General features: G+C 44.3%; 1 protein-coding gene across 1 annotated transcript; it reads left to right on the top strand.

The window, feature by feature from the left end:
• The first annotated feature begins 1,758 nt into the window (after positions 1-1,758).
• Positions 1,759-25,261, top strand: URM1 (ubiquitin related modifier 1). Its single transcript, XM_027819751.3, has 5 exons — positions 1,759-1,992; positions 9,046-9,116; positions 22,678-22,759; positions 24,070-24,118; positions 25,033-25,261. Exons 1-5 carry the CDS (start codon positions 1,958-1,960, stop codon positions 25,099-25,101), a joined length of 306 nt encoding a protein of 101 aa, XP_027675552.1. The 5' UTR covers positions 1,759-1,957; the 3' UTR covers positions 25,102-25,261.
• Positions 25,262-26,500: the final 1,239 nt, after the last annotated feature.

Here is a 26,500-nt window from a genome sequence, read left to right as displayed (position 1 = left end):
ACATGGTTCTTTTCCATTGTGTTACTAAGAAGCAGAGAGTTGTTGAAGAGATATTACAAGGGCTTGTTTGGATCTCAGATTTTGTCCTGGCCCATCTCCATTCAGAAAAATTTCTAAGCACTCTGCAATCTATCCAGGTTTTGTACTGAACATTGGTTTCGCTAGGAGCTTTGCTGCAGAAGGATTATGTGTGCTCAGGGTTGACAGTAGTGGCATTTGTTGGCTGACTTCTAAAATTAAATGAGAGCAGAGGATATAGCCAAAAGCAGAAGCCCTGAAAGGCGAATAAGGCCCACTTACTGTAGAAGGAGATAGGAAGCCAGTGAAAAGATCTGGGGAAAGGGGAGGGATGACCTGGTTGCAGCAGCAGGAGGGAGGATTTTAGCAGCGGCATTTAGGATCATGGCATCTTGGAAGCTTTAAACTTTCATCTGCCAATCAAATGCCTTTTCCCACTTAAGTATCTTGGGGTTTGGTTGTGAACTGTGCTTATTCTCTGATCCTGGATGCTCTTTGTTTACAGTTCTCCATGCCAACACGTTCTCTGTCCCTTTCATCCAAGGAGCAGTGCTTGGGCCAGCCAAGCCATTGCTATGGTGTTTCTCCTTTGGTGGCTGCATCTTCACTAGGTACGTGAATGTTAATGAAAGTGTAATTAAAATAGGTTCCCCACTGCTGTCTCCTTCCTGATTACCCCACCTGTCAGGAACCACCCCCTACTCTTCCAGTGCCATGCCCTGAGCCTTTTCCATCTCAAGCCCAGTCCTGGCGCCAATCTACACCCCTTTTCCTTTTGGATTCTCCCCTCACATGACAAAGCTTTAGTCTGGTTCCTGCATCTACAAAGTTATAACAACCAGGGTGTATTTGAGCAAACTACACGTGGCTTAACCCTAGATTTTCAGTTCAGCCCTCAACATGACAAGTCTTTAGGATACTTAGTCATAACGTGACTCCCGCAGCACAAGACTCTAGGAGTGGCCTTTCCTGGTCTAACTCACAATATGGGGGGGCTGCTTCTTGGGTGGACCACTCAGACCACATACATGTTGCATTTTTACCGATTGAATAATAGTGATCACATTCCTTGTATTTGTCTGCTTGACATCAGGTGAATGTTTTGGTTTACTACAACTTTTAAAGCAATGGGAGGACATAGAAAGTGCTCAACCAGCAGCTTCAGGGCAGGTGGGACATTGAGCTAGTGAGTGGGGACAATGCCATTTTTGCAATAAAATATTTTAAACAGGAGGAAAAAAACCTCCAGAGACACTGTCAGAACAGGACAGAGCCAGGTTATTATTATTATTATTTGCATTCGAGTAGCACCTAGAGGCCCCCATCAGGGAGCAGGGCCCAGTTGAACTAGGCTTGGTATGCTACACTGGCAGACAGCTTTTGGATGCCATGGGACCCCATACTGTCACCCCCTGGGGCTCTGCCTTCAGGTGCTGGGGGCCCACGCCCTCATCACAGGGGCTCTGCCTTTGTGAGCCCTGGGCCCTCACCTCCCTGCAGGGCTCTGCCTTTGGGTACCAGGGGCCACGTGCCCTCACCCCCAGGGGCTCTGCCTTTGAGTACCAGGGGGCCATGTGCCCCAGCTCTGCCTTTGGCGCTGGACAGCCCCGTATCAGCGCCCCGTGGGCGTGCACCGTGATGGTACCACTGAGTTTCTGTGCCTCCCCAAAGCCCCAGCTCCTGGAGCCTCGGGATCGCAAAGGCCCCCGGCCACATGACAGGCCGCAGGCTCCAGCCCCAGGGGCGGGGCTCAGCTCCGGCGCCCGCCCTTTGATTGGTTTAAACTCGCGATCCCCGCCCTGTCAAGGCTGGCGCTGGCTCCGCCCCCCCCCCGGATCCCCGCCCTCAAAGGCCGCGCCGCCGCGGCTGCTACGCAACCCCAGGTAGCCGGAAGTGAGGATGCACTTCCGGGTTGAGCCCCGTGCTTCCCTCCGCCAAGATGGCGGCGCCCATGTCCCTGCTGGTGGAGTTTGGGTGAGTGAGGGGCTGCAGCGAGGAGGCTGGAGCAGGGGTCCTTAGAGCGGCCGTGCCCTGGGGGCGTTTGGGGCTCCCGGCAGTGGGAGCGGCTCCTGTGGGTGCTTGGCCGTGGGGTGGGCCAGGAGGTCCGCGGACACGCTGATTGACCACGGACCTAGAGCCTGGTGGGCCTGGAGCTGTGGGGGGGACTGGTGCAGGCAGGTGGCGAGACCAATGTACTAGGGGCTGCGGCAAGCAGGTCTGGGGGACCAGGCGGGCCCTGGGGTTAGGGGGCTGGCATAGGGTCGTGGGGGAAGGGTGGAGAAAGTGTGAGGGTTTGGGGCACAAAACACGGCACCGGGTGGGGGTGGGACTCTGGAGGTGGTGCAGGGGGGGCCAACATCTAGGGTGATTATAGTGCAGGGCTGGGGAACGAGGCTGGCACTAGAGGCGGTAATGCTGATTAGGTAGGAGTTTAGGGGGTTACTGGGTTTTGGAGGGATAAGGACTATGGTTGGGTGTGTGGTCACTGCCTTGGAGCACAGACTAGAATGCTTTTCACAATGGGAATGAGAAGAAAAATAGGGATCGTCTATCCTGCTGTTTGGGAGCAAGGTGTCGTTCTAGACCTAGCATTTTTTCTCTCTCAGAAACTTAGTTTCAGGGAATGCTTTCTAGGTGGGACAACTTTCATCAGGAGGATTTTAAATATCCTATTGAAACACATATGGGGGGCCATCACAAGAAACAGAGGCTTTAAAATGTGCCTTAAAGGGATCCACAATGAGGGACTGGCTAGGATGGGAGCTCGTCTGCACTAATCTATGAGGAAAGCAGATGAGAGGCACTGGGATTTCAGGAATGGGTTGAATGGGTCGTAATTAACGTGTGACTATCCAGAGTTTTCAGAAAATTTAGGACTTTTGCCAATAATGAATGATGACAGAAGGACAAATTATGTTAAACAATCAACGCATTTACAGAGATGAGGCAACATGTTTTACAAAAACAGTTCTGAAGCTTTGCTGTAGTTTCATTTTGTACTGTAGCACACAAGGCACCCTTTGATCTAGGTCCTGTAAAAACACAGGAAGACACGCAACTTGTTCAGAGGCATTTAAAATTTATTTTAAAACAAGATTCAATAAGTACCAGGTCTGATATTTCAGGGTTTTGTAACATTTACTCTGTTCCTCCTTCCTATGTTAATGACAGGCCTCTCTGTTGGTCACTACTTTCTACCTCCCATTTAGTTTTGTAGGCTCTTGTGTACCAATTACTGTCTCTCACTGTTAAAGTCCTCAGTCTTGTAATTGCCCAAGGACTATGTCAAATTAGAGCACGCACGATTTAGCGGGAGGTGTTGGGCACTGGTGGCACAAGTGAGGTCTTAGTTCAGTAGACTGGTACAGTTGCCCCAAAGTGTTTTTATTTGTTTATTTGATACCACAGTTAACAGGCAGGATTACTGAGATGGCCTTACCCTAGAGAAAACTCCTGTTCTTCACTTGCTGAACAATGGGAGGGAGGTTGTTTTTACTGATGGATTATCCCATTGTGAATGTCAAAAATAGATTATAAATCATTTCCTTTTCCTTTGGGATAGTAAATTGATTAAAATTGAAATAATTTTTATAACTTTATTTTTCAATGTTTATACTGTTTGCTTTTTGCAGTTCTTTTAGCTCAGACAAAGTAAACCAGTAAGGTCAGTTTTCAACATTTGTGAAAACATTGTCTTGGTCTTACATTTTGTTAAGTCTTTTCTTACAAAAGCTAAAAGGCCTTGCTTGGTTTCCCCATCCCTATACACATACGCAATCTTCATAACCCTTTAAATGCCCATTTCTGTAAGAGGCCCTTCCTCAATCTTTCCCCACTTCCAGCTGCAGTAACTCTCCTAGTTCTCAGAAGTGTAAGAAGCATTTTTGCTTCCCTTGGAAATGCATAAATGAGCTCTCTATGTGTAAATCACAGCTGAGTTCTCCACAGTTAGCGCATTACAGAAGGACCTTATCTCGCCATCTACATTTCTACAGTAACAGTGTGACCTTGTTTTCGTTACATAAAAAAAAATGTTTTTCATATAATTACTGTGACTTGTTCTCTTACAAGAATCTCAGCTAAAGTTAATAATTGCTGCTTCCATTTTTTTGTGAGCTGGTGGAAGAACACCAACAGAGCAGTCTTTAGGAGTATCACTGCATATAAGTAGCACTGCTGAGAGCATAACAAAGGTTCTGTTGTGCTCTTCCATAGCAGAGCCAAGAAAAACTCCTAGTGTGACATTTTTAGATATTGGATTTAAAGGGACTCAGTCACATGTAGATTCAATATTTTCCATGTTATTCACATGTTTGCTTTTAAAATATCTTTTTTGAGACAGTTTTCAATCTACATTGTTGTAAGACATGCAAGGTATCTATGACTCATACTTGTACATCTCAATCGTAAAAAAGTTATAAAATATTTTCTGTGTTTTGAGACTGAGAATCTTTCCACGGATTAAATGGTATCTGCACAGAGTTTGGTAGTTTTTATGAACCTATTTGATAAATCCATTATCAAATATCTTCCAAATTCAATACTGATGGGGCATGAGCCTCTAGCAGCACCTGTACTTCAGGCAGAATGACTCATGCCAAAATTTTAAAAATTGTGTTAAAGTTTAAGGATTTAGGGGTTTAAATTTATTTTATTTTTCAAAAGTGGTGAACTGGCTAGCTTCCCTTGAGTTCCGTGGGAGCTGCTGGTTGCTCACTATTTCTGAAAATCAAGCCTCATATGAAGTGAGCTGTAGCTCGTGAAAGCTTATGCTCTAATAAATTTGTTCGTCTCTAAAGTGCCACAAGTCCTCCTTTTCTTTTTACGGATACAGACTAACACGGCTGCTACTCTGAAACCTCATACTTGGGTGTCTGAATCTTTATTTAGGCACGTAGTTCTTAAATTCTTGGCCTCACAAAGCAGAACTGAGTCAGTAGCATATATTGTCCAATGTTACACTTGTATAATGTTAAGTATCAGGGGGTAGCCATGTTAGTTGGTATCCACAAAAACAACGAGGACTATGGTGGCACCTTAAAGACTAACAGATTTATTTGGGCCCAACCTTTCATGGGTAAGTGGTTTTTTACCCACGAAAGCTCATGCCCAAATAAATCTGTTAGTCTTTAAGGTGCCACCGGACTCCTTGTTATATAATGTTGTGACACTTCCCAGACATACCCACGGTTGTGAGGCAGCTCACTACCACCTGCCCTTAGCATGAGAGAGCCTTGTCTGCGTCTGCCTAGAGTCAGCTCCCTGACTCCACTGGCAACATGAGCACTCCCTTCTTGGCCTACGCAGACTCTGCTGTCCTTTTGCAGGTTAGCACTAGGTACTCTCCAACCTGGAGTGTCCAGCCCCTGTGCCAGTGGACATTCCCAGATTCACTGCTCACAAAGGAACAGCATCCCTCCACTTACTAGTTACACATTAGATCACAGCTCCACTATTAAAGTGGCATAGCACTTAGATATGTTTATAGTGAAAATAAGCAAAAGTTTATTTAACAAAAATAGAGGTTAGAGAAGTAGCAAGTAAAAGTATTGAAAACAAAGTTACACGTAAAATAAAATCGTAATATGCATTCTAGAGCCTAGACTTCATTAACAAGTTAATTTCCTTTTTAGTGAAGTTTAGTTCACCCAGAGTCTTTGCAGTGTTTTCCAGCTGGGTTTGTTGGGACCTCCTTTCATAAGACCGAACACACTGACAGTTCATTTCCTCAGTGAAGGATCTAGGGTGTAACTCAGGACCCCAGTTATACCCCCAAATTATTGTCTTTACTCATAAATAGGATACCCCACTGCTGTTTTAGTTTTTTCCTACAGCTCTCTGCTCTTGTATTTTGCAATCTCTTGACTAATATCCGGCTCAGTAATGCAAATAAGCCTCCACTGTAATAAATACAGTGCACAATACACTTGACCAGACAGAGAGAGAAAAGTATATCCTGCTAGCTACCTGTCTGAACAAAATCTGTTCAAGGCGTGTCACCAACTGGTGGCTTACTTTTAACTTCAAGGCTTTAAGAACATAATTTCCAGTATAGATATACAACATCTTAAATATTACCTGTCCATACATGCAATGACTATGATGACCAGTAAGCTATTCGTTTGTGGTAGACACCTCACATGTCACCCGTTGGTAAATTATTATGTACGTACCAGATTCAGTAGATCCCTGTAAAACCCCATGCATCTCCTCTGTCAGTTGACATCGAGGTCCCTGGGTCACACCTCCCTTCTTACACTAATGCAGTAGGATCAGCCCTGGCTAATCCATATGCATCAGCTTGGAGCCCTCTTGCCTGGACAGTGCAACTGCCACCACATTTTCTTTGCCTTTAATATGTACAGTTTTCATCTCATATTGCTGTATTGCTAAGCCCCAGTGTCTCAGTCTGGAGTTGATACCTTTTGTTTTGTGTAGCCGTACCAACGGAGAGTGGACTGTTAGGACCCTGAACTTCCTGTTAAATAAGTAAGGCCTTAACTGCTTGACTGCCCACACAATTGCATAACATTTGGTTTCTATGACAGAGGAATTCTGTTCACCAGGGGTCAGGTTTTTACTTAGGAAAGCAACAGGATGCTTTTTATTGTTTTCACCTGGTTGCGTCAGGACAACTCCCAGGCCTGTCTCGGAAGCGTTGGTGCAGAGTTCAAACTCCTTGTCACAATCTGGTTTGGCCAGAGTAGGTTTTAAGATTTTCTTTGCCTTATCACAGCCTTTCTGACAGGCTGTTGTGCACAGCACCGTGTTAGGTTTTCTCTTTTGCACAGGTCTGTGATAGCAGACACCCTGTTGCTGAATCCTTCCATAAACTGGTGGTAATAGTTCTTCAAGCCTATAAATGTCTGAACTTGTGTTTTGGTTTCTGGTACAGGCCAGTTAATAGTGAATTCTACTTTCAATAGATCTGGGTAAATCTAGCCCCCTCTTCCAAATGTCCTCCTAGATAAGGGACTTTGGCTGCGTCCATTTTATACTTGGACATTTTTGCCATGACACTAGCATCTTTGAATTTCTTCAGCACAATTTCCAACTGGGTTTTTATGATCTGACCAGGAATTGCTGAAGATGGCAATGTCATCTATGCAGGGTCAAGCAAGCTCCTGTAACCCAGCTAATGCGTGATTCACCAGCCTTTGAAATGTGGCTCCTGCATTGATTAACCCAAAAGGTAATGCTGTGAGCTCAAAAAGTCCTCAATCAATAACACAGGCAGATTTTTTTTTCTTCCCCCCTGCACTTCAGTGTTTAAGGAATTTGACAATACCTCTTTGTTAAATTTAGGAGGCTCAGGAACCTTGCCCTGCCTATGGTGTCTAGTGTGGTGTTGATCCTGGGTAAATGGTATGCATCAGGAACCAAGACATCCTTAAGCTTTCTGTAATCAACACACAACCCTTTTGTTCTCCTCCTTTTCAGGGACCGTAACTAGAGAAGCCAGGGACTGTTAGACTCTGTTGTTGTTCCCATTTTCAGCATGCCTGCTATTTCCTTACAAAATTTCTCCTGCATTTTACCAGTTGTCTGGTGTGCTCTGCTGGGTGCGTGCTGAGGTCCTTCAGTGTTGTTCTCATGGACCATTTCGTGAGTCAGTCCTGGCCTGCTGGAAAATACCTCTTGGTGCCTTTGCAGCAAAGCCAAAATCTCTGCCTTTTCAGATGGGTTGCCCCTTCAAATATATATCAGTGCTTTCGAGTGAGGTGCCACTATGACAGTGAGTCATCAAATCAGTCCGACGGGTCTGTCTTAGAGTCCTCCTCAGCACGGAGCACTTCATAAACAATAAAGCCTCAAACACTTTACTGAGATGGTTAATTGTCCGCTATTTTATAAATGGGGAAATTGGCGACACACAAGAAGTTAGTGGCAGATTCAGGAATAAGGCCCGGATTCCTGGTCCAGTTCGGTAACCCTCTTCATACAGAGGGTTCTTACAACCTTGTATTCTCAAGAAATTAATTGATTGGGGCTGTAAAGTGGAATCATACTTTCTTCACAGGAGAGTTTGAGGGAAGTCTAAGCCACAGAAATGAGTTTTTTGCATTTAGCCTGGGATTTTCATAGGTCTAAGGGAGTTAGGTACCCAAATCCCATTGAAATCCCAAAATTGTTAGAGTCTGGGATCAGCTCCTGATAAAGTTCTGCCTCCTAAGCTCACAAGGCTCTGTTTATTGGTCAACATTTTAATTGTGCTGGCGGATTGTAATATAATGGTCGCAGAGGGAGAGGCGATATCTCTGGGAGTGTTTAAATATCAGGACAGAGACTTGGAACTGGCCTCTTCAACAGGGAGGAAGTACAGAGGGTGGAGCATGTGGTGAGTGATATTTTGTACAACTTGCATGTAAAGTCCCTTGTTTTGCAGCTACTCACACTGCGCATATGTTTCTGCTGTAATGCTTGGGAGGGCGATTTATGTAGTGGATAGACCAAGAGGGAACTGCTGGGACTCCAGGATTATCCTCTTGGCTCTGCCTCTGACTTGCTGTGTGACCTTGTATGAGTTGTTTCTTCCCATCTGTAAACTGGGGGTAATACTTATTCCACAGGGTGTTATGAGGTTTGAGGTTGGTAAAGTACTTTGAGATCCTTAGAAAAGTGTTATAGAAGGGCAAGGTATTAGAGCCTGTGAGTTTTTAATATAATTGTATTACACTACTGTCTAGAGGCCCAACTGAGTTTGAGGCCCTGTTATGCTAGGCACTAAACAAGCAGATTGTGAGCTCTTTGATGTAGGGATCATCTTTCTGTCCTCTGTTTTGTACAGTGCCTAGCACAATGGGTCCTGGTCCATAGCTAGCCATACAGATAACTAATAGTAAGAGACAGTTGCTGCCCCAAAGTGCTTACAGTCCAAATAGACAAAAACAGACAGACAATGGTCCTACTTGAAATACAATCTGTTCCATTTTGTTTGTTCTGAATTTTTTGCATTGTAAACTACCCCATTTATAACTTCTGGACAATAAAACAAAGAATGAGTTGTGCATTCTCTTTTTATTTCAGAGGTGGAGCAGAGCTCTTGTTTGATGGAATTAAAAAACATCAGGTGACCTTGCCCTGTCAACCAGAGCCTTGTGAGTATTAGAGCTTTTCAAATAAGTTGAAAGCATGACAGCAGATGAAATGCGTGTGAAAAGGAAAGTAAGTTTGTACAGCAGTTGTTCAGTTTACAACTGGAATCAATGTGGTTTAGGGCAGTTTCAGCCATGCTGCTATTGATTGGCTAGCTTGGCAGACAATAGTTAACCCTCAAAGTAAATACAAAACATAAATAGACTGAGCACCTTTCCCATCCTCCAGGCAACCACAAAGTGAGTTCCTTTCTTCAAAAATTTTTGCCCTCTCCTCTGAATGCTGTTAATACCCAGCAGCCTCTAAATATTTTCATGAAGTGTATTCTCCTTGGTCCGTTCATGAAGCTGCCTGTTAGCCAGTTTTCTCTGTGCTTATATAGGCATATCGCTCTCTTGATTTTAATTTAAAACAACTGAATATACTTAAACCATACAGACAAACATGACAAAGCTAGGGCTTGAAAATTATGCTCGCCTTATGTGCAGGACATCCTCTTTTCAGTCCTGCATATAATAAAAAACAAAACACTGCTAGACTGAGTGACCAGTGACTGTTCCAGTGATTATACAACATTAATTTATTTCCTTAGTGATTCGGGATATCAACATCATTCTGATTACGATTTTCCTCCCCTCTAGACTTGCCCACACTTCATTGTGATTTTTAGCAACCGGTATATTCAAAATTGAGTAAGGACTGCATCACTGGGCCTTGTGTATTTAAAGAATTAACAAACTCACCATATTTCTTGTCTAGTCACTTACTTTGCACCATATGTTCATCTCCTAGTGTACTGAAGAAAAACAATACAGATCTCATGAATACTAGGATCATCCCATTTTAACTGATTTTTACTAGTCAAGTTTATTTTTGGCCATTTTGGCATCCCTTGCTCTTCCTTTCCTCTTGGGTTGTTGTTATTTTTTGTCCCTCTTTTTGCAGAGCAACTGCTTCTCTCTGGGACGTTGGGCCCAACTATATTTAATTGTTTGTGTATACATTTTGTACAACACCCAGCTGCAGGGGGATGGGGAGCTAGGTGAACAAATACGTAAGAACGTATAAATGAATAAAATAGTCTGTGCTCCAAATTTGCCCTGGATAGTGCTCTCTGCATTATAAAAATTGTTTTTATATTTAATTAGTGAGATTACTACACGCTAATCTCCTGATTCTAGGCATGAAGTGAAAATGTGGTTGGATTCTAAACCTGGCTAACGTACACATGAAGATTTTTCTCCCTTTCTCCTCTTGTGTTAAGTGGCCAGAGGGAAGAGGGTCTGGAGGAGGTTAAAGAGGGCAGATGGGAGGGAGCTGCAAATGGGACTACTGCAGGCCATGTATGGAGCCACGTGGCAGCAGCTGTCTTTACTATCTGGGGTTTGTAGAGATTTTTATCATGTTGCCCCTGAGGAACATACCCCCCCCCCCCCAAAAGGGGGTTGTGTGTTGGGTGTATGTGTGTGTACGTGTACACATGTCACCATACTTTGTGAGACCATATCATATTTTTCTCAGGTGCTGCAGATCCATGCAGAAAGAAGAGCACAAGTTAAATAAGAACCTTCGTCCCAGAATTGTGCTGACAATTTTGATAAACTCATTGATAATGCTGATAAAGAGAAACTAAAGGAGCTCGCTCGTTTGACTTATTCTGCATAAAAACATTGCTAGGTGGGAGAGGACAGCGAAGGAGATATGTCACATGGAGAGAGGATTAAATTGGCTCAGAAAGTAAACCTTAATTTCAAGCATTGAAGGCGCTATTAGAAACAATGAAGCATAAAGAAAAGAAACCCTAAATAAAAACTATGAAAATGTATTTGGCAGTATCCCCCTGAAACAAACCACAGTAATGTATTTAACCACGTGCTTCGGCAATCAAATAGAGCATTGTATGAATGCTGCTGCTAGTGATGTCTGAGGTCCTTCCTCCATCCCACTTGGGTTTACAGTGCTGGATTTGTCTATGGTCATGAGAATTTAATTGACTCTGTTGGAAGGATGGGAAAATAACGAGCACCGTTTAACCCCTGCAGCAGAGCCACAGGTTCAAATCTGTGATGTTAGGTTGGCTAAGAGTAACTAGAAAAACTCACTGCGGTGCTTTTACTACTGGATCTCGTATGCTCAGGTGAGAGCACTGATTAAAGAGGCTCTGGCTGTTGTGCAAGGAGCTGCTCAACTCTGTATCATAGGCCCTGCACTGCTAACGATCATGAAAATTTTTCCTTTAAGTGGCAGGAGTCTGCTTTTGGAGCAGAAGTTCCAAGTGTCAGTAGTGTGCAGTGACCAATCTGAAGCTTCTAGATGTGTTAGAGTACTTGGCTTTCACAGGTTTGGAAGGATAAAATTTTAATCCATAAGTTTCAGTAATCATATGTATATTTTCCCCATTTACTCAAAATCTCACAGGGGAAAAATCCATTGTTAATCACAATTTTGAGAGCGGGGGGAAATTAAAATAATGTATTTGTTGAGTTTGACTGTGCATGGTGCTATCTGAGACACAGGAAATGCTACGAAGGATTTACAGTCCAAGCACCTGATCCTGCAAGGTGCTGAGTGCTCTTCGCTGCTGTTGAAATCAGTTGGCATTAGTCTCAGCACCTCAAAAGAGGGACGGGGACATACACTCACTCACTCCCCAATGTATGAACAGAATCGTTCAGATAGAGTACACTAGGGGATAGTCAGACCCAAATGTGGTACCTGAGTGCCAGGAAGATAGCTAGAACTGAGCGTACAAGATGGCACCAGTTGTCTAGAAGTACAAAATAATAGTGGGGATAACATTTGGCTGCCAATAAGAAATCAGTATTTTGGAATGATTTTATTGCTGAGTTGATTACTCCTAACTTCTCTCTCAGTTTTTTGAAATTAATGTTTAAAATATTTCTGGTAGGGTAAAGCTTTTGTCAAATTAAAAAATACATAATTGTTGACTTAATCCACAGACATTAAAATAAATAAAAACTAATCCTTCCAAACCACCTGACATGTCATTTTCCATCTTCAAAGGACTATGTGAATATTCTCTTCCTTGCAACACCCCAATGGGCTAGTTAAGTATATATTTACTGATGGGGAAAACTGAAGTGCAGAGGTAATGTGACTTACTAGAGAGAGCATCTCCTGTTCGTATAGAGGTAGAATTAGAATTTGGGAGTCCTGACTCCCAGACCCCTCTTTCACAAGGCCAGTCTGCACAGCCAAATCTCCTATGTCAGGGGAGATCCATATTAGGACACTATCAGGGCACTGTGCCATTAGTATTCAGTTTGGACATTTGACGAGTCCAGAAATAGTTGTCAGGTTTCAGAGTAACAGCCGTGTTAGTCTGTATTCGCAAAAAGAAAAGGAGTACTTGTGGCACCTTAGAGACTAACCAATTTATTTCCTGTAGCTCACGAAAGCTTATGCTCAAATAAATTGGTTAGTCTCTAAGGTGCCACAAGTCCTCCTTTTCTTTTTACAGAAATAGTTGGTCAATTGACCAGTCAAATATTTTAAAGCAATGACTTATTAGAATAGTACCAACAGTCACAAAAAAGAGTAAGACTCTGTGGTCTCCAATAGGTTTAGGCTTAGACTTCGATACGTTTGCCTAATTACAAAAAACGAGTTACTGGAGTTATTTTAACTCTGAAAAATTAAATGAAATGTTGTAAAAAATGAAAGAATGACACCATGATGCAATAAAAAGGTAGGCCGCTGTCTGTATCAGGGCTTTCTTGTTGGAATGTTTGGCAATATTTGACCATGGTCAAGTAATATGCAGCCAATTGACATAATTTGACTAGTCAGTTGACTGGCTTACCAAGCCTCATTAATATGTCCCTGCCAGGGTAGATTGGACTGTGTGGATGGGTCCTTTAATCTGTTCTGCCTAGTTGTGCCATCTCCCCCATTGAATCACTGGTATGCAGTATGTCCTGGCAGTTGTCCCAGTGAAGTGGGTGTGTCATTTTTAAGGGGGCCGATTGAGCGGATTCATTTGTAGGTCTTTTTTGTTAGAAGGAAAGATTGAAAAATTAAAATTCTCTTGTGGGGGTCACCTCAGTGCTTTTCCTACTAGGCTTAGTGTAATGGGAGCTGCGTTAACCCTCTGCCATGAATCAGATTAATCCAAACTCATTGTAGAAGGAACTTCCCAGGCACTGAGAAGCCCATCTCTCTTCTGTGTGACCAAATCCCTCTGATAACAAAGCCTGGCTTTTCTGTCCTTCCCAGCCAGTGTGCTCCTGCACAGGCACCTATTAGGATAACCTTTCGATCCCCTACCACCCAACCCCCACCCCTCACTCCTTTTCTCTTGGTGGTATTTGCTGTCATGACACCACTGTTTAAAGGATGGCAGCAGAGCATAGGCTGAAGAGGAGGCTCCTGGCCCTTTAAACTGCTTAGCATGCGTTTCACACGGTTCAGGGTGCCAGCTGTTCCTTTCTCCTCCTGCCCTCACTCACAGGAGCTCTTTGCTGAGCTCAGAGCTCCTGTGCAAAATTGCTTTTCAAAAGAGCCACTTTCTGCTTAATTAAACAATGAGACGCAGTCCCTCTGCACATCTGTAAAGCTCCTTCTGCAGCCCCTTTATCCCACAAACTGCTCCATTCTTACCTCCATTCAATTGTAAATCTTCCTCCCCTTCCCCCATTCGCACTCTTTCTTTTCCCCTTTCAAGGAAGGCCTAGGAGGTTGGTGTTTCGGGTGGGGGGGGCGGGATTGGTTTAATGGTCCTCGCTGTATATGAAAATATAACGTTAGCAAAGTAACTGCTGAAAATGAGAGGCAAGGACTGGCACAGATAATTGTGTGGCTTTTGTATTGCAGAGGAATAAAGTCATAATAGCAATTGAATGGGACATCAATTATTTTCCCCCACTAATCCTGTTCAAGCCATAAACAAATCACTAGATCTTAAAGGTGATGGGAAGAGGCTGAGGAGTCAGGGCAAGAAACTGTCTTGCTCAACTGGCAGTGCCAGACTGAGCCTGTACCAGGGGAGTCCCTCTACAGGCTTCTATATAAATAGATGCTGCCAGGGCAAGTGTGAACCAGAGGGATCCCTCTGCAGTCTTTCTGTATGAATAGTTACATTCCTCCATGGGCAGTGAGTCTTGGATGTATAATTCCACATAGTCTGTGGTGTTAGTGGTTAGGTTTCCTCTCTTTCAGCTGTTTCTTTCCCAACGCAGTAGGGAAATGTGTGTAAGAGGAAAGTTCATTTCCACAGTGGATTTAAAATGGACTCTGTCTGCATTTAGTAATGCTTTCTTTGAATTGTCAGGGAATTTGCCTGAGTGGCTTACACACATTAATCGTCAACAATTCCAGGTTATGCAGAATAGATGAGTGGAGAAATAGATGGGGTATCTGTGGCTAGGTGGGAACCCCAACTTCTTTTTGTCAGGAAGAGGTTATAGTTAGGGTGATGCTGTATTGTATAACTAGGGTTGATAGGATGCAATTAAGAAAATGAGCCTTAAACAATCTTCCATAGGGCATAATCCTGGACTAGCAGAGAGAGAAACTAGAAGAGCCCTGTTAACTGGTCATCATTTCTAACTTCTCTGATTCCTAATCCAGCCTTCACTGCCTGTTGAATACAATCACCAACTATTGTCCCTTCTTTTTGTAAGATTCTCCTTAACTCCTTCCTTAGATAATTTTGAACAAGAGACTGGACCATGTACCACTACTAGTGATCCATGATCCTAATAAAAAGAGACAGTTTAGTGCACTGGCATTTATTCAGAAGCCTTAAGTGACCATAGCATTGGGTGTTGTAAGATTAGAAACTCCGATTTTGGCAGTGTGGTGGGATTAGCTTTACGCAGAGGATCAGATCAGGGTCCCTTCAGAGATGAGAGGAACTGATGGAAGCACTTTGGATCTGACGATTTGCTGCTGGCTGGCAAATGGGATTGAAGAGCCCTTGAACTTGTGATCTCCCTACCAGCTAACTGGAGGGAATGTGAGATCCGGGATCTGAGTGCTCCCTTCTAGTTTACAAGAGCTGACAGAAAATCCCATGATCCACATGTTCGTTGGTGACCGACAGAGCCCAGGACTCATCCGAATGCAGGGCCCAGGACTGAGGTCCTCCATCCTAGCTAACAGAAGGGTTATGGAAGAACACAGCATCTGGTCTCTTCCTGTGCTGTGGATAAGAGGGAATGGAGAAAGCACTAATGTGGACCTTCCCTTCCAGTTAAAAGTGGTGGCAGGGAGGGAGGGAGGGAGAGTTATCTCTCTGCCAGGTGATTGTAAGAAAAACCCAGGACCCAGACATTATCTTCTAACACACAGAAGCTGATGGTTCCAGTATCTGGATTCTCTCTTTGACCAAAGTCACTAAAAGCTCCCTGTTAATAGAATCCAAATTGGAGTCATTTTTTTTTTCCCTATAAATGTCAGAAATGGCTTGGAAGACGTCAGTGAAAACAAATTCGAAACGTCTCTCGGCCTTCCTGTGGTCACCATGCAGAGTTACCATGCCTTGAGTCTGAGACCTTGTCTACACTAGAACTTACTTCGGTACACCCTGGAGTGATGTCAGTTGTGCCGACCTAAGTGCTGGTGTAGACAGCACTCTGTCGGCAGGAGAGTCTCTCCTGCCAGCATAGCTACCGCTGCTTGTGGGAGGTGGAGTAATTAAGCAGACTGGAGAGTATTGGCTTAGAGTATCTTCACCAGAAGCGCTACAGAGGCCAGCTGCATCGGTGCAGCTGTGACTCTGTAGCGCTTTGAATGTAGATGTAGCCAGAGTTTAACCCTTGTCCTCTGATTCTGCTTATATAAGCCATTCCAGGCCTTCTGCTGCAGCTTATGGTACCCTGCCATCTGCTATGGGGGTTCACTTTGCACATTAACTAGCCTGAGGAACCCCTTGTCCATTTTTACAATGGGCCCTTTCATAACATGTGGCCCTTGTGCTAATTAGAATTCAGTAAAATGGACAAGGCACTCACCTGCCTAAGTGGTGTGTTTTGGGGATTTTTTTATATTTTGAAAAATAAGCCACCTAACCTGGCAAAGGGGTTACAAATTCTCTTCCCAGAGGGAATGATAGAAGAGGCACGCAAAGAGGGGACTTTGTCATGGTTACAGGCCAGTGGCTGAGAATGTGGGTGGGAAGGAGCTTGGCCAGAGTTAGTGACCTCAACAAATTGGAGCTCAGCCGTGGTCAGTATGATAAATGATCTTATTCTGGGTCAGAGAAATGGTACCCCTTGGGGAAGTGTCTGCAAGGCAGCCCGAGAAAACCGGCTGTGCTGTTGCAACACTGACCTCTTGGTGAGCAGGGCTGCATACATCTTATTTATTACAAACCAGAAAAGAACTGTCCAGTATCTAGGCCTTAAGAGTCTGCTGTTTTTCTGAAATAGGCTTCCTGTTCTGCACCCAAGACAAGGATATTACTGAAAATACACCCTCTGAAAGCCCTAGCAGGAGGGTTGGATCGTGCATCTGCTTGTTAATGTATGAGGGAGGTGCAGATATGCGTATGTATGTTGTATTTGTGTGTGTAAATCTGCCAGTGACACACACACACAGCCGTCTGTGTGTTTGTACAGCTTCTTTGTTAGTGGAGGGCTGTGTTTTCACATTCACTGATATTACGTTAGTGCAAGATCAGCGAGTATGTGTTTCAGGCAACGTTTGGGTTCCTGCATGTTTACCTGGTTGGTGAGCTTTTGCAGCGAAAAGCTGGCCCTGTGTTTCTTATTCCAGGCACCTGTCTGCCATGACTGGTTTCTCTGTGCTTACAGCGAGTGCGCTCTATGCTGAGTTATCACTGATGAATCCGTCAGGCCCAGGAGGTTTTATTGAGCAGGGAAGGATCTATAGGTTTCAGCTATGGTTCTGAGGGTGCAAATGAGCCCAGGTGTTTGTACAAGGCAGCACGCAGATGGAGTCCCACATTACTTTCTCTAAGAGGACATTCAGCTGATTCTTCCTGACAGAAAAGTTAGATATGACAGATCAGACTTTGGAGGAGACCAAGCTGGAGACTATGCAGATCTTTCAACCACATTCAGGGATATTTATAATGCAGCTTGTGTGGGTTAAAAACAAGCCTGGGATTTGGGTACATGCTCACTGCAGCTCTCACATCCTATCCACTTGCATGACAAGCAAGTGGCTTTGTGTCACTGAAAATATGCTCATTTTCGTGGATCTGTTCTTTCCCATTGGGCTGTTTGTTTTGTGCATATACAGTGGCCCTACGGCTTTCAGCCCCCATGAGGCACTTGAATGGTCAGTTCACTCACATTTGCTATTTTGTCTTGGCTTTTCTATGAACTTCAGAATGTTCCTGTGAATATTGTGCTGGTGAAAGGCACTGGGTTGATGGCCCTGAAGACTGAGTTCTCTCTGTCCACAGAACAGAGACAGGGTTCCCCACCATTGTTCTTCAACCCCAAATTGCAGAGACGTCCTCTGAGGTCAGAGGGTAGTTCAGTTGCTGTGGCCCATTCTGCCCTTGGCACCTCTGTTGAGATTAGCACTAATTGGCCCCATTGTTGGCAATTATGGTGGGTTTTATGGTCTGGATATTTGTCTGCTGGGAACTGGACTGAAACTACCAAAGTAATTTCACTGAGGCCGTATGATGGTAACAAATCTTGGTCATTATTAAGTGGGCTGGTTTAAAGTGGTTACCTAAAGGAAAACAGCTCAAGATTCTGTTATCAATCCTCTGAGCCATCCAGTTTCCTATGTCTTAACATTATTTTTATTGTATAATGTTCAATAAGCAGCACAGAGTTGCCATTGCACAAAATGTGATCTGTCACCTCCAAGGGACAGCATACATTGTGAAATTGCCCTTTTGTAAATATTAAATACTCCTGTTCTGATGATGTGGGTCCGCTTTCGTAAGCAGTTTAGATAAAGTATAAAATTGGTGTCCCAGTGGTGAGGATTCAGCTTGGCGGTGGACAGGAGGGGGTGGTCAGTTTAACTGGCTTTCCTTCCAATGATTATTTCTAATCTTTCTTCTATAGATTAGATCCATACACTTGCATGGTGCTTTACAGACAAACGGGTCCTTAGCCCGAGGAGCTTACAAACCAAATTATACATAGCACAGCTGGTGTAACAAAAAGTGGGGGGGTGCTGTAGGAAAGATAAGGGTTGTGATAATAAAAGAGCAGGACTTGTGCTTTAGATGCGCACACTATTATTTTTGGGAGTCCAGGAGCTCCAGTCACAGACCAGGACCCCATTGTGCCAGGCCCTGTACAAATGCAGAACAACCGAAAGACCTTGCAATCTAAGTATTCTTATTCAGTTTTTGTATTTTGTCTGTGCATGCTTCTTGGATCTGTCATTTTTCATTCTTTACATTATATTATTGGTAGTTTTGAGGAGCAAAGATAAATACGAGGGCAGGAGCAGAATTCAGTGCTGGAAGAACAGTTGAAAGAAGTGAGTCTTGAGATGGGATTTGGAGAAGGAGTGAGTGTTACATTGCCCTTTGGATCTGAGGGGATAGTCAAAAAATAAATGGGGAGGGAAAGCTTACATAACAACGGCCATAGTGGGTCAGACCAATGGTCCATCTCAGTATCCTATCTTCCAACAGTAGCCAATGCCAAGTGCTTCAAAGGGAATGAACAGAACAGATAATCAAGTGATCCATCCCTGTCGCACTCTCCCAGCTTCTGGCAAACAGAGGCTATGGACACTCAGAGCATGGGGTTGCATTAATTTCTCCAGATTGTATAGTTCTCCTATGCACATGTGTGAGACTTCTGGGGGGGTGTTGGTGTGAGTGTTCTTCTGTGTGTGGGTGCAAGCTGTCTGGGCTCTGTAACTGCAGGCACAGATGGGGCTGAAAATAATGTATTTATTGTGGAAGGGTGGGGGGGAATCTTCCAGTACAGTCTTGAAATAAGCCAGCCACACCACATTGCAAGCTTCTTCTGGGTGGCTATCCTCTGTCCAGCTGGCGGAGTGCAGGGATGGTGTGGCTTTTACCAGGTAAAATCTTGTTTTTTTTTCTGCCCTGGGAAAAACTAATTAGTTCCAGTTTAAGGCATTTTCTATTTTAAAAACTAATTAATGTACACTACATTACAATTAGGTTTAGTTGCATATTCGAATTGTGGTTCCAAAAGGCAGTAGATTCGTAGATTAATTTAGGGTCCTACAAATAAAAAGTAAAACTGCAGTGGACATAATATGTAATTCCAATACTGAACATCAGAATGTCTGTACCTTTTTGGTTTGGTATTTTCTCAAGGAAGTTATACATGTCATGCTTGATATTTCAGTTTTCAATATTCTATAAATACATCTCAAAAAATGTGTGAGATGAAAACAACAATATGCAGAGTTGTAGGCTTGAAGCATTAGGCAGTCGAAGACCTGCAGAGTTGCAGATTACCAACCCCTTTGGCCATGCAGCATTCTGTAGCAGAAGACCAGCTGTGATGTAGTAGTGGATACACCAAGCTTATTCCTCAGTTTTGAATGGCTGTATCCAAAGGACGAAAAGATTCATTCTGTGCTTGCTGGACTTGCTGGATGCTGATGCAATTATTTTTCTCCGTTTCCCATTTTAAACTGGGTTTCAGCCGGTATTCAGACCAGTGCCCTGTCTTAAACTCGTGTTTCCTGGGAAATTGCCAACCCTGATGCAGTGTGCTTGTGTTTAAATGATCTGTCCTGAAGGGCCCCGGAGAAGGAGGCTGTTTACTCTATCATCTACCTCATTGTTTTGTGCCCTCATGCAAGTGTGTTGCTTACAAGTATAAGGCCCTTCATAGTGTTGCTGTGGTGGATATGGTTTTCCCTTTTGCACTCCTCTTCCTCCTGTGGGAATGTTTCTCATTCTCATCCCCTGGCTGGCATTTCATAGTGATGAAGAGTGAAAGCAGTTTGGGGGTGAGCTCCTGGGGGCTGTACGTTGCAGCCTCATTTTTCAGTGGAAGGTTGACATCATTCGTTCGCTCTTGTTCTGGTGGCTGGCTGACCCGCCCCGTATGCCGTCTGTCTATTGCTCCCTGTCTCCAGGGAAGTGGTCACCTTGGAAGATAGTATATTCCATGCTGCTAAACTAAACTTCTCTAAATGATATTTGATTAAAAAGAAATCCCCGTTCTGACCGTCGGTGAGGATCCAGTGTACAGGGCAATCTGCTGCCATGAAACTATCTTCCCTTCATGATGGAAACTGCCCAGTTTTGAGAGGCAGCATCACTTGGCATGGTTCTCTAGGCAATCCCCTCTGGCCGCCTAGAATACATCGGTCCCACTGCTTTAGAGGAAGCCAGCAACATAGGGCCATAGAGGATGTGTGAAAGAGAAAAAATGGAAGGAATCCCTCTAGAGGAGACACTCAACTTGCAATAGATGGGGATTTTTTTCCTGGGAAGGTGTATCTCCATTCCCTGTAACTGACTTATACCTGTTTACAGCAGAGTAGAGTTTACTCTTCATGTGGGGAGAGTCACAAATGTGACAGAAGTGAGACAGCACCTACCTCTGTGTAGGTTTACTGTAAAGAAACAAAGCTCTATTCCAGGGAGCTTCCCTGACAGCACAACACAATGTGCTGACATGGTGCAAAGACTGAGTCACCCCATTACAAGGGTATTTATTTCATGGATCAGTCATGTGACAACTGCACCAAAAATAGTATTTTAGCTCAGCCTGTAAAAGAGGGTTGTGAAAATGTTTACAGTGACTAGGAACCGTTTATAACCCACAGAGAGATGTGCAAATACATCCCATTATTCCCTTTGATACAGCTAGAGGGGGTTCAAGCCCTAATATCTGATAGGTGGATTTGGGCACTGGGAACACTTCCTTGTGCCTTTGAAACAAATAAAGCTTTTTGGGGGCTTTCAAAAGGCTCTTTAAAGGAGCCCTGGGAGAATAACTGATTGTAGATTCAGAATGATGAAGTGGATTGTGGAACAGTGAAATATAGAGGCAAATGCAGGAGAACGCCACATTGTAATTTGTCAGCTTCTCCAAACTCTGCAATGGATTATTCTCTCCCTCTGACGCTTCTCCCCTCTCCAATAGGAAATTAACTGATGCTATCGCTAAAGAAATTGTTTTTGCCTCACAAAGTAAAATTGTTACTATAAAAACCTGCTAGCAGTGTCTCCTCCTCCTTTTACATGAAGACAAATCCTTCCTGTCACCTACTGAAATAGAAAGATAAAGGCTGAGCTTTAATAAAGAAGCTATCAAACAAAGCATGTGCGTGGGGATGTGGTGGGGGAGCAGAGGGTCCAAGCTGAAGGTGGGATGCCAAAAGAGATTATAAAGGGCTTGAGTAGAACTACGCCTACCTCTAACATTTCTGTTTATGCATGTGTCTATATATTCATGGATGTTTGCCTATGTTTTATGGGGGTTACCTTTTCAAAAGTATAAACCTTCAAAAGTGCCAGCCTGCCTTCAGACATCCTGGGCCTGGCTTTCAAAGGTGGCAAATGCTCACATCTCCCACTGAGCTCCCTTGCCAAAGTGGGTGTTCTGCACTTCAAAACTTAACAAACACAAAGCCAGCCCCGGGATGTAGATGTCTCTTATTGGGATGCCCAAAATGAGCAGACGTTTACAAATATAGTCATCTGTTTGTATCCTGCATGTGTCTATCAAAGTGACTGTTCCAGGGAAAAAGAAAAGGAGTATTTGTGGCACCTTAGAGACTAACAAATTTATCTGAGCATAAGCTTTCGTGAGCTACAGCTCGCTTCATTGGATGCATGCAGTGGAAAATCCGATGAAGTGAGCTGTAGCTCATGAAAGCTTATGCTCAAATAAATTTGTTAGCCTCTAAGGTGCCACAAGTCCTCCTTTTCTTTTTGCAGATACAGACTAACACGGCTGCTACTCTGTTCCAGGGAGGGTCACATTCTAACCCACTTGTTAGTTTCCTCTTCAATTTCTCAAACAAATTCTTACACGCCATGCAAGTATCCATGCCTGTCGCAGCCCAAAGGTGAATGTTTTTAGGAGACTCGAGTGAAATCAATTCAGCCACTTTTGAGTTATGCCGCCATTTTGTGTGGGGAGGGGAAAGAGAGGGAAAGGGGGACACTTTCACCATGTGTGTTCAATCCATTTTAGTACTTGCTTCAGACAGCCAACACTAGAAGCTTCAAACTTAGCTTCTTGTGTCGTCCTCATTGAGGCTACTGAATTCCTCATCTTCACGCTTGTATTGTTTTAATTCTAAACATTTAAAGTTTGCAATTTAAATGTTTGATTCCTGTTCCATTAACTGTGAGAGGCTTTTTGCAATTTCTGTGGTCAGGTCTGCACGTCCAACCAACTCTGTATATGGGGATGTGAGTGTGCATGGTGTGTGCCTCCTAACAAAAGAGATGCCCCTTCCTGGTGGATGCTGATCTGGGTGGGTTCTTGAGGATCCCTTCTGTTATTCCCTCGAAGACCCTGGAAGAGCATGGCATCTCTGCTAACTGCGGAGTGAGGGCTGGGAACCTGGTATTTGAACTCCTGTGAAACAGCAGTGGATATTTGGTGCTGATAAGGAAGCTAGTCTATAAACTGTCATCCTCTCTCCTTTCAGGGGACATCAGAAACCTGCTAAAGTGGATCAAACAGAATCTATTAAAAGAGAGACCAGAATTATTTATTCAGGGGGACACCGTGTAAGTACAGATGTTAAAGACTTTGCTCATGTTTCCGTCTGCAAGTCCCAGTGCAGAGGGCATATATGTTACTGCTGGTGGTGGGAAGAAAGTTATATCAGTTGAAATATGGCATATTCTAGAAGAAATGAGACAGAAGAGGATACTCCATAGACTTGAATAGGGAAAAAGGGTCAATTCTGCTATTGTCTTGCTGTATGACCAAAGGCAGATCACTTAGGTTCTCTGTGCCTCATTATTCCCATCTGTAAAACGGGGATAAATACTACCCCGAAGGAGGGATGGGAGGCTTTCTTTTTAAAGGGCATTGATTTCCTTGGATGACAGGGACTATGCAAGTGCAAAGTGGTAGAGGGAGATGGGTTAATATTCTAGAGAATTATCCAGATTGTGCTCTTTGCCAGGTCTGACTGAGAACTCCAGCTCCTTCTGAACCTAAACCCAACCCAGTTCCACAAAATGTCTGTCTCCTATTGACCCACAGCACGAGGCCCCCCTGCACTCACAGCCTCCTTCCCTTCCCTGTCACCTCAAGTACTGGCATTGTGTGGAGATTGCAGGGTTGAGGTTTTAGCAAGTAGACCATCCCCCTGTTCCGGCTGTGTGTCTGTGTTGCACAGCGCAATCTCTGTTCACATCACTGGGCCTGGATCAGTCACTCTGAGAAGCACCAACGAATAGATCTGCTGGGAAATTTATTTTATTTTTAAAATGGGGCCAATCTCATTGGAAAAGGCCAGAAGAAATGGAGCACAATGTGCTGTGCAGGCAATTCCCAGCTGCAGAATGGAGGTTGGGGTGTTTAACATTCCTCACAGGTCTTTGTGAGCTGAAGCATGTGCCAGGTCCCCGGGTAGCAGGAGAGACAATTGCAGGACACTGAAGATCAAAGAAGGGGAATCCCTTTGCCTCTAATCAGGAGCTCTGAGTTGATCCTGGGTGTTTACAACCTTTAGCGGGGCACTACAATTGCTTTCCTTAGCTCTGAATTGACCTCTCTGCACTCGATTGCAGTGCATGGGCTTTAATTACCTGGCTTTTCTATGTGGTATTGAAATGGAGTCATCTCAGAGCCTTCTCATGAATGGTGTCTTTTGATTCAAATGAGCTCTGGGATCAATCTAGTTTCCCCTTTATTTGATCTAGAAAGGGCGCTGCCTGTCCCTGTTTCCACCTCTGTGCTATGATTCCCTTTTCACATCAGCTTCACAGACAAGACTGCCTGTGGTCTGCTTTTTAACAGCCAGTGGTGGTAACTCTTTGCAGCTTTTAGCAATCCTATTGCCTGACAACTTCTCTGTGTTCTGCAGGCGGCCAGGAATTTTGGTGCTCATCAATGATGCAGACTGGGAACTAATGGTCTGTACTACTTCAGTTTTATTTTCTTTGTTATGTTGCTCTGCCTGATTTGTGGATGTTCTTGGGAAGCTATTCTAGATTCTTGCCCCAAGCTAAGCATCTAGTAGTGGGCAATGGGAGGGAGGAGTTCCTCCATGTGTTGTACTGGCTGTGGCTGTTCTAAAGCCTGGAGCCTTTATCTAACCTGCTGAGGCTCAACCACCATTCAGTCCCCCAGAAGATCACCCACACTCCCTGACCTTCAACTCAGTTCCCAGAGGAGTGATGCCCACAGCTGGTGTGTCATCCATGCTTGAGATAACCACTTGCTTAGCGGGGCACCAACATTGCTTCACAGCCTTGGGCAATTGTAAGAGCCATTGATTATAACAAGGTGAGTGCTTGGGAGGTGAAGACCAGGCTCAGGTGAGCCAAAGAAGCATGCTGAGGTAGAACAAGCTAAGCTGGCCCCTGCAGTTTTTGCTGCACTAGGATTATGTCTACACTAAAGCAGGGAAGAATTCTTCTGTCCACCTTGTGCTGTCTAGACCGTGCGTTAGGTTGGCTTAAGTATGCTGCTCAGGAGTGTGGATTTTTCACACCCCAGAGCATCGTAGCTGGGTCAGATTAACTTTTTAGTGCAGATGTGGCCTAGGCAAACAGGCTAATGTCTTCCCCTCTCAGCCCAGCATCACACTCACACCATAAATAGTCACTAACTAGTCTGCAGATATAATAATCCGTTCTGAGAGTGGCACTTCCCCATGACAGTGAATGTATGAGAGCTCCCTCTCCTGTCTACTCCACCTTGCCTTTCTTAGAAGTAACCCCCTGTAGTCCCTAGTGCTCTGGCATCTGTTATAAGACATTCTTCTTTTGCAGCCTCTGTTTGGAAATGCCTATTAAACCATTTCTCATTCTTTCTTGACCTGCAGGGCGAGCTGGATTATAAACTCCAGGACCAGGATAATGTGGTTTTCATCTCAACATTGCATGGTGGTTGACTCTTGGAAGACACAAGGACATAAAACAAAAACACTGGGGGAGAACCCTCATGACTTTTGAACTGTCTGTGCCTCGCTTACAAGCCATGGCAAATCATTTACACTGTCATTAGGTGTACAAATAAAGCCCATGCCAGTGACTGGCCTGGCGTGCACTTCAGGCACTTCCATCCTTTGGTTCTACTTTAACCTCTCCTGTCTGCAATCCCAGGTACATAGGTGATGGGAAAACTGCTGTTGCACTTGGTCACTTTTTATTCCTGGGTCCATGAGGGAAGGACTCCTGGACTAGGTGCTGAAAATTAGTTTAAGTGTGTGGGGGGGTGCCTGGAGAAAGATGATCTGGGGGAGTTGTGGCCACGCTTCAGGGCAAGGATGGGCAGACTTTGCCTTGCCTGCAATAGCTGTGTTTCTTTCAATGGGACATTTATTTGGTGGAGTGCCTTTCATATGAACTGTATCCCAAAATGCCTTGCAACGTTAGCAGATAAGTGGAAATGTGAAATACAGGAAAGAAGGAAAAGAGGTTTTTAGCTGTGTCTTCACATGAGGTGGAGAGTGGATGGTAATGTACCCTGAGGGTGTGTCTACACTGCAATTAAAAACCCACAGCTGGACCAGGTTAAGGGGCTGTTTAATTGTGGTATTGATGTTCAGGCTCCAGTTCCCAGCGAGGTGGGAGGGTCCCAGAGCTCGAGCTGCAGCCTCAGTCTGCAATTAACCAGCCCTGTAGCCTGAGCCTCACCAACCCAACCCAGCTGCTCCGGTGCAGCTGTGGGTTTTTGATTGCAGTGTAGACACCATTACGGCCTGGGTTTCCCCTCACCTGCATCTTGTCACTGTTTTACATCTGTGCAAAGTGAGTGTGAAACACAATTTTAACTTCCTAATGTTTACAAACCTGTACAAAGGAGGGTAAAACATTGGCAGATGAGACTGGAGCACCCACCCAAGTGCAAATAACTACGCTACATGCAAGGCAGTAGAGAAGCAGGCCCTCTGCCTATAAAATCTGGTGCAGTGAATCACGTTGTTTCTGAGATGGGAAGCAGAAGTGTAAGAACTGCATTGAATGTGGTTTTCAGCATCAGAGATGTGGAGCCAGAACTGCTGCAGAGCAGGTACGCACCAGCCATCCTGGCTTTGCGCATCAAAATCTGCTGCAGAAATCTAAGGGTAGAGGGGCTGGAACATACTGAAAACAATAATGAAAATGCTGCAAAAGCAAATAGTATGCATCTTGTAAACTCTTCCCCCAGATTCCTGAAAGGAAGGTGAGACTTCCCATGGTCGTTTACCAACTGAGAAAGTCCTGTTATTGCTGTGGCTGAAATGGAGGTTTGTGTTTAACAAACTGAGGTTGTTGTTTGACTTTCCAGCAATTTCCCTGAAAATGCAG

Source organism: Chelonia mydas, chromosome 16, assembly GCF_015237465.2.
Source record: "Chelonia mydas isolate rCheMyd1 chromosome 16, rCheMyd1.pri.v2, whole genome shotgun sequence".
In the NCBI taxonomy this organism is placed as follows: domain Eukaryota; kingdom Metazoa; phylum Chordata; order Testudines; family Cheloniidae; genus Chelonia; species Chelonia mydas.
This window is presented reverse-complemented; position numbering and strand designations above follow the sequence as displayed.

Excerpts from the sequence above, each read along its gene's own strand:
- URM1 (XM_027819751.3), top strand. The coding sequence starts at position 1,958 with ATGGCGGCGCCCATGTCCCTGCTGGTGGAGTTTGG. Across the intron at positions 9,117-22,677 it reads GCCCTGTCAACCAGAGCCTT|GGGACATCAGAAACCTGCTA; the intron begins GTGAGTATTAGA and ends CTCTCCTTTCAG. Across the intron at positions 22,760-24,069 it reads TTTATTCAGGGGGACACCGT|GCGGCCAGGAATTTTGGTGC; the intron begins GTAAGTACAGAT and ends TGTGTTCTGCAG.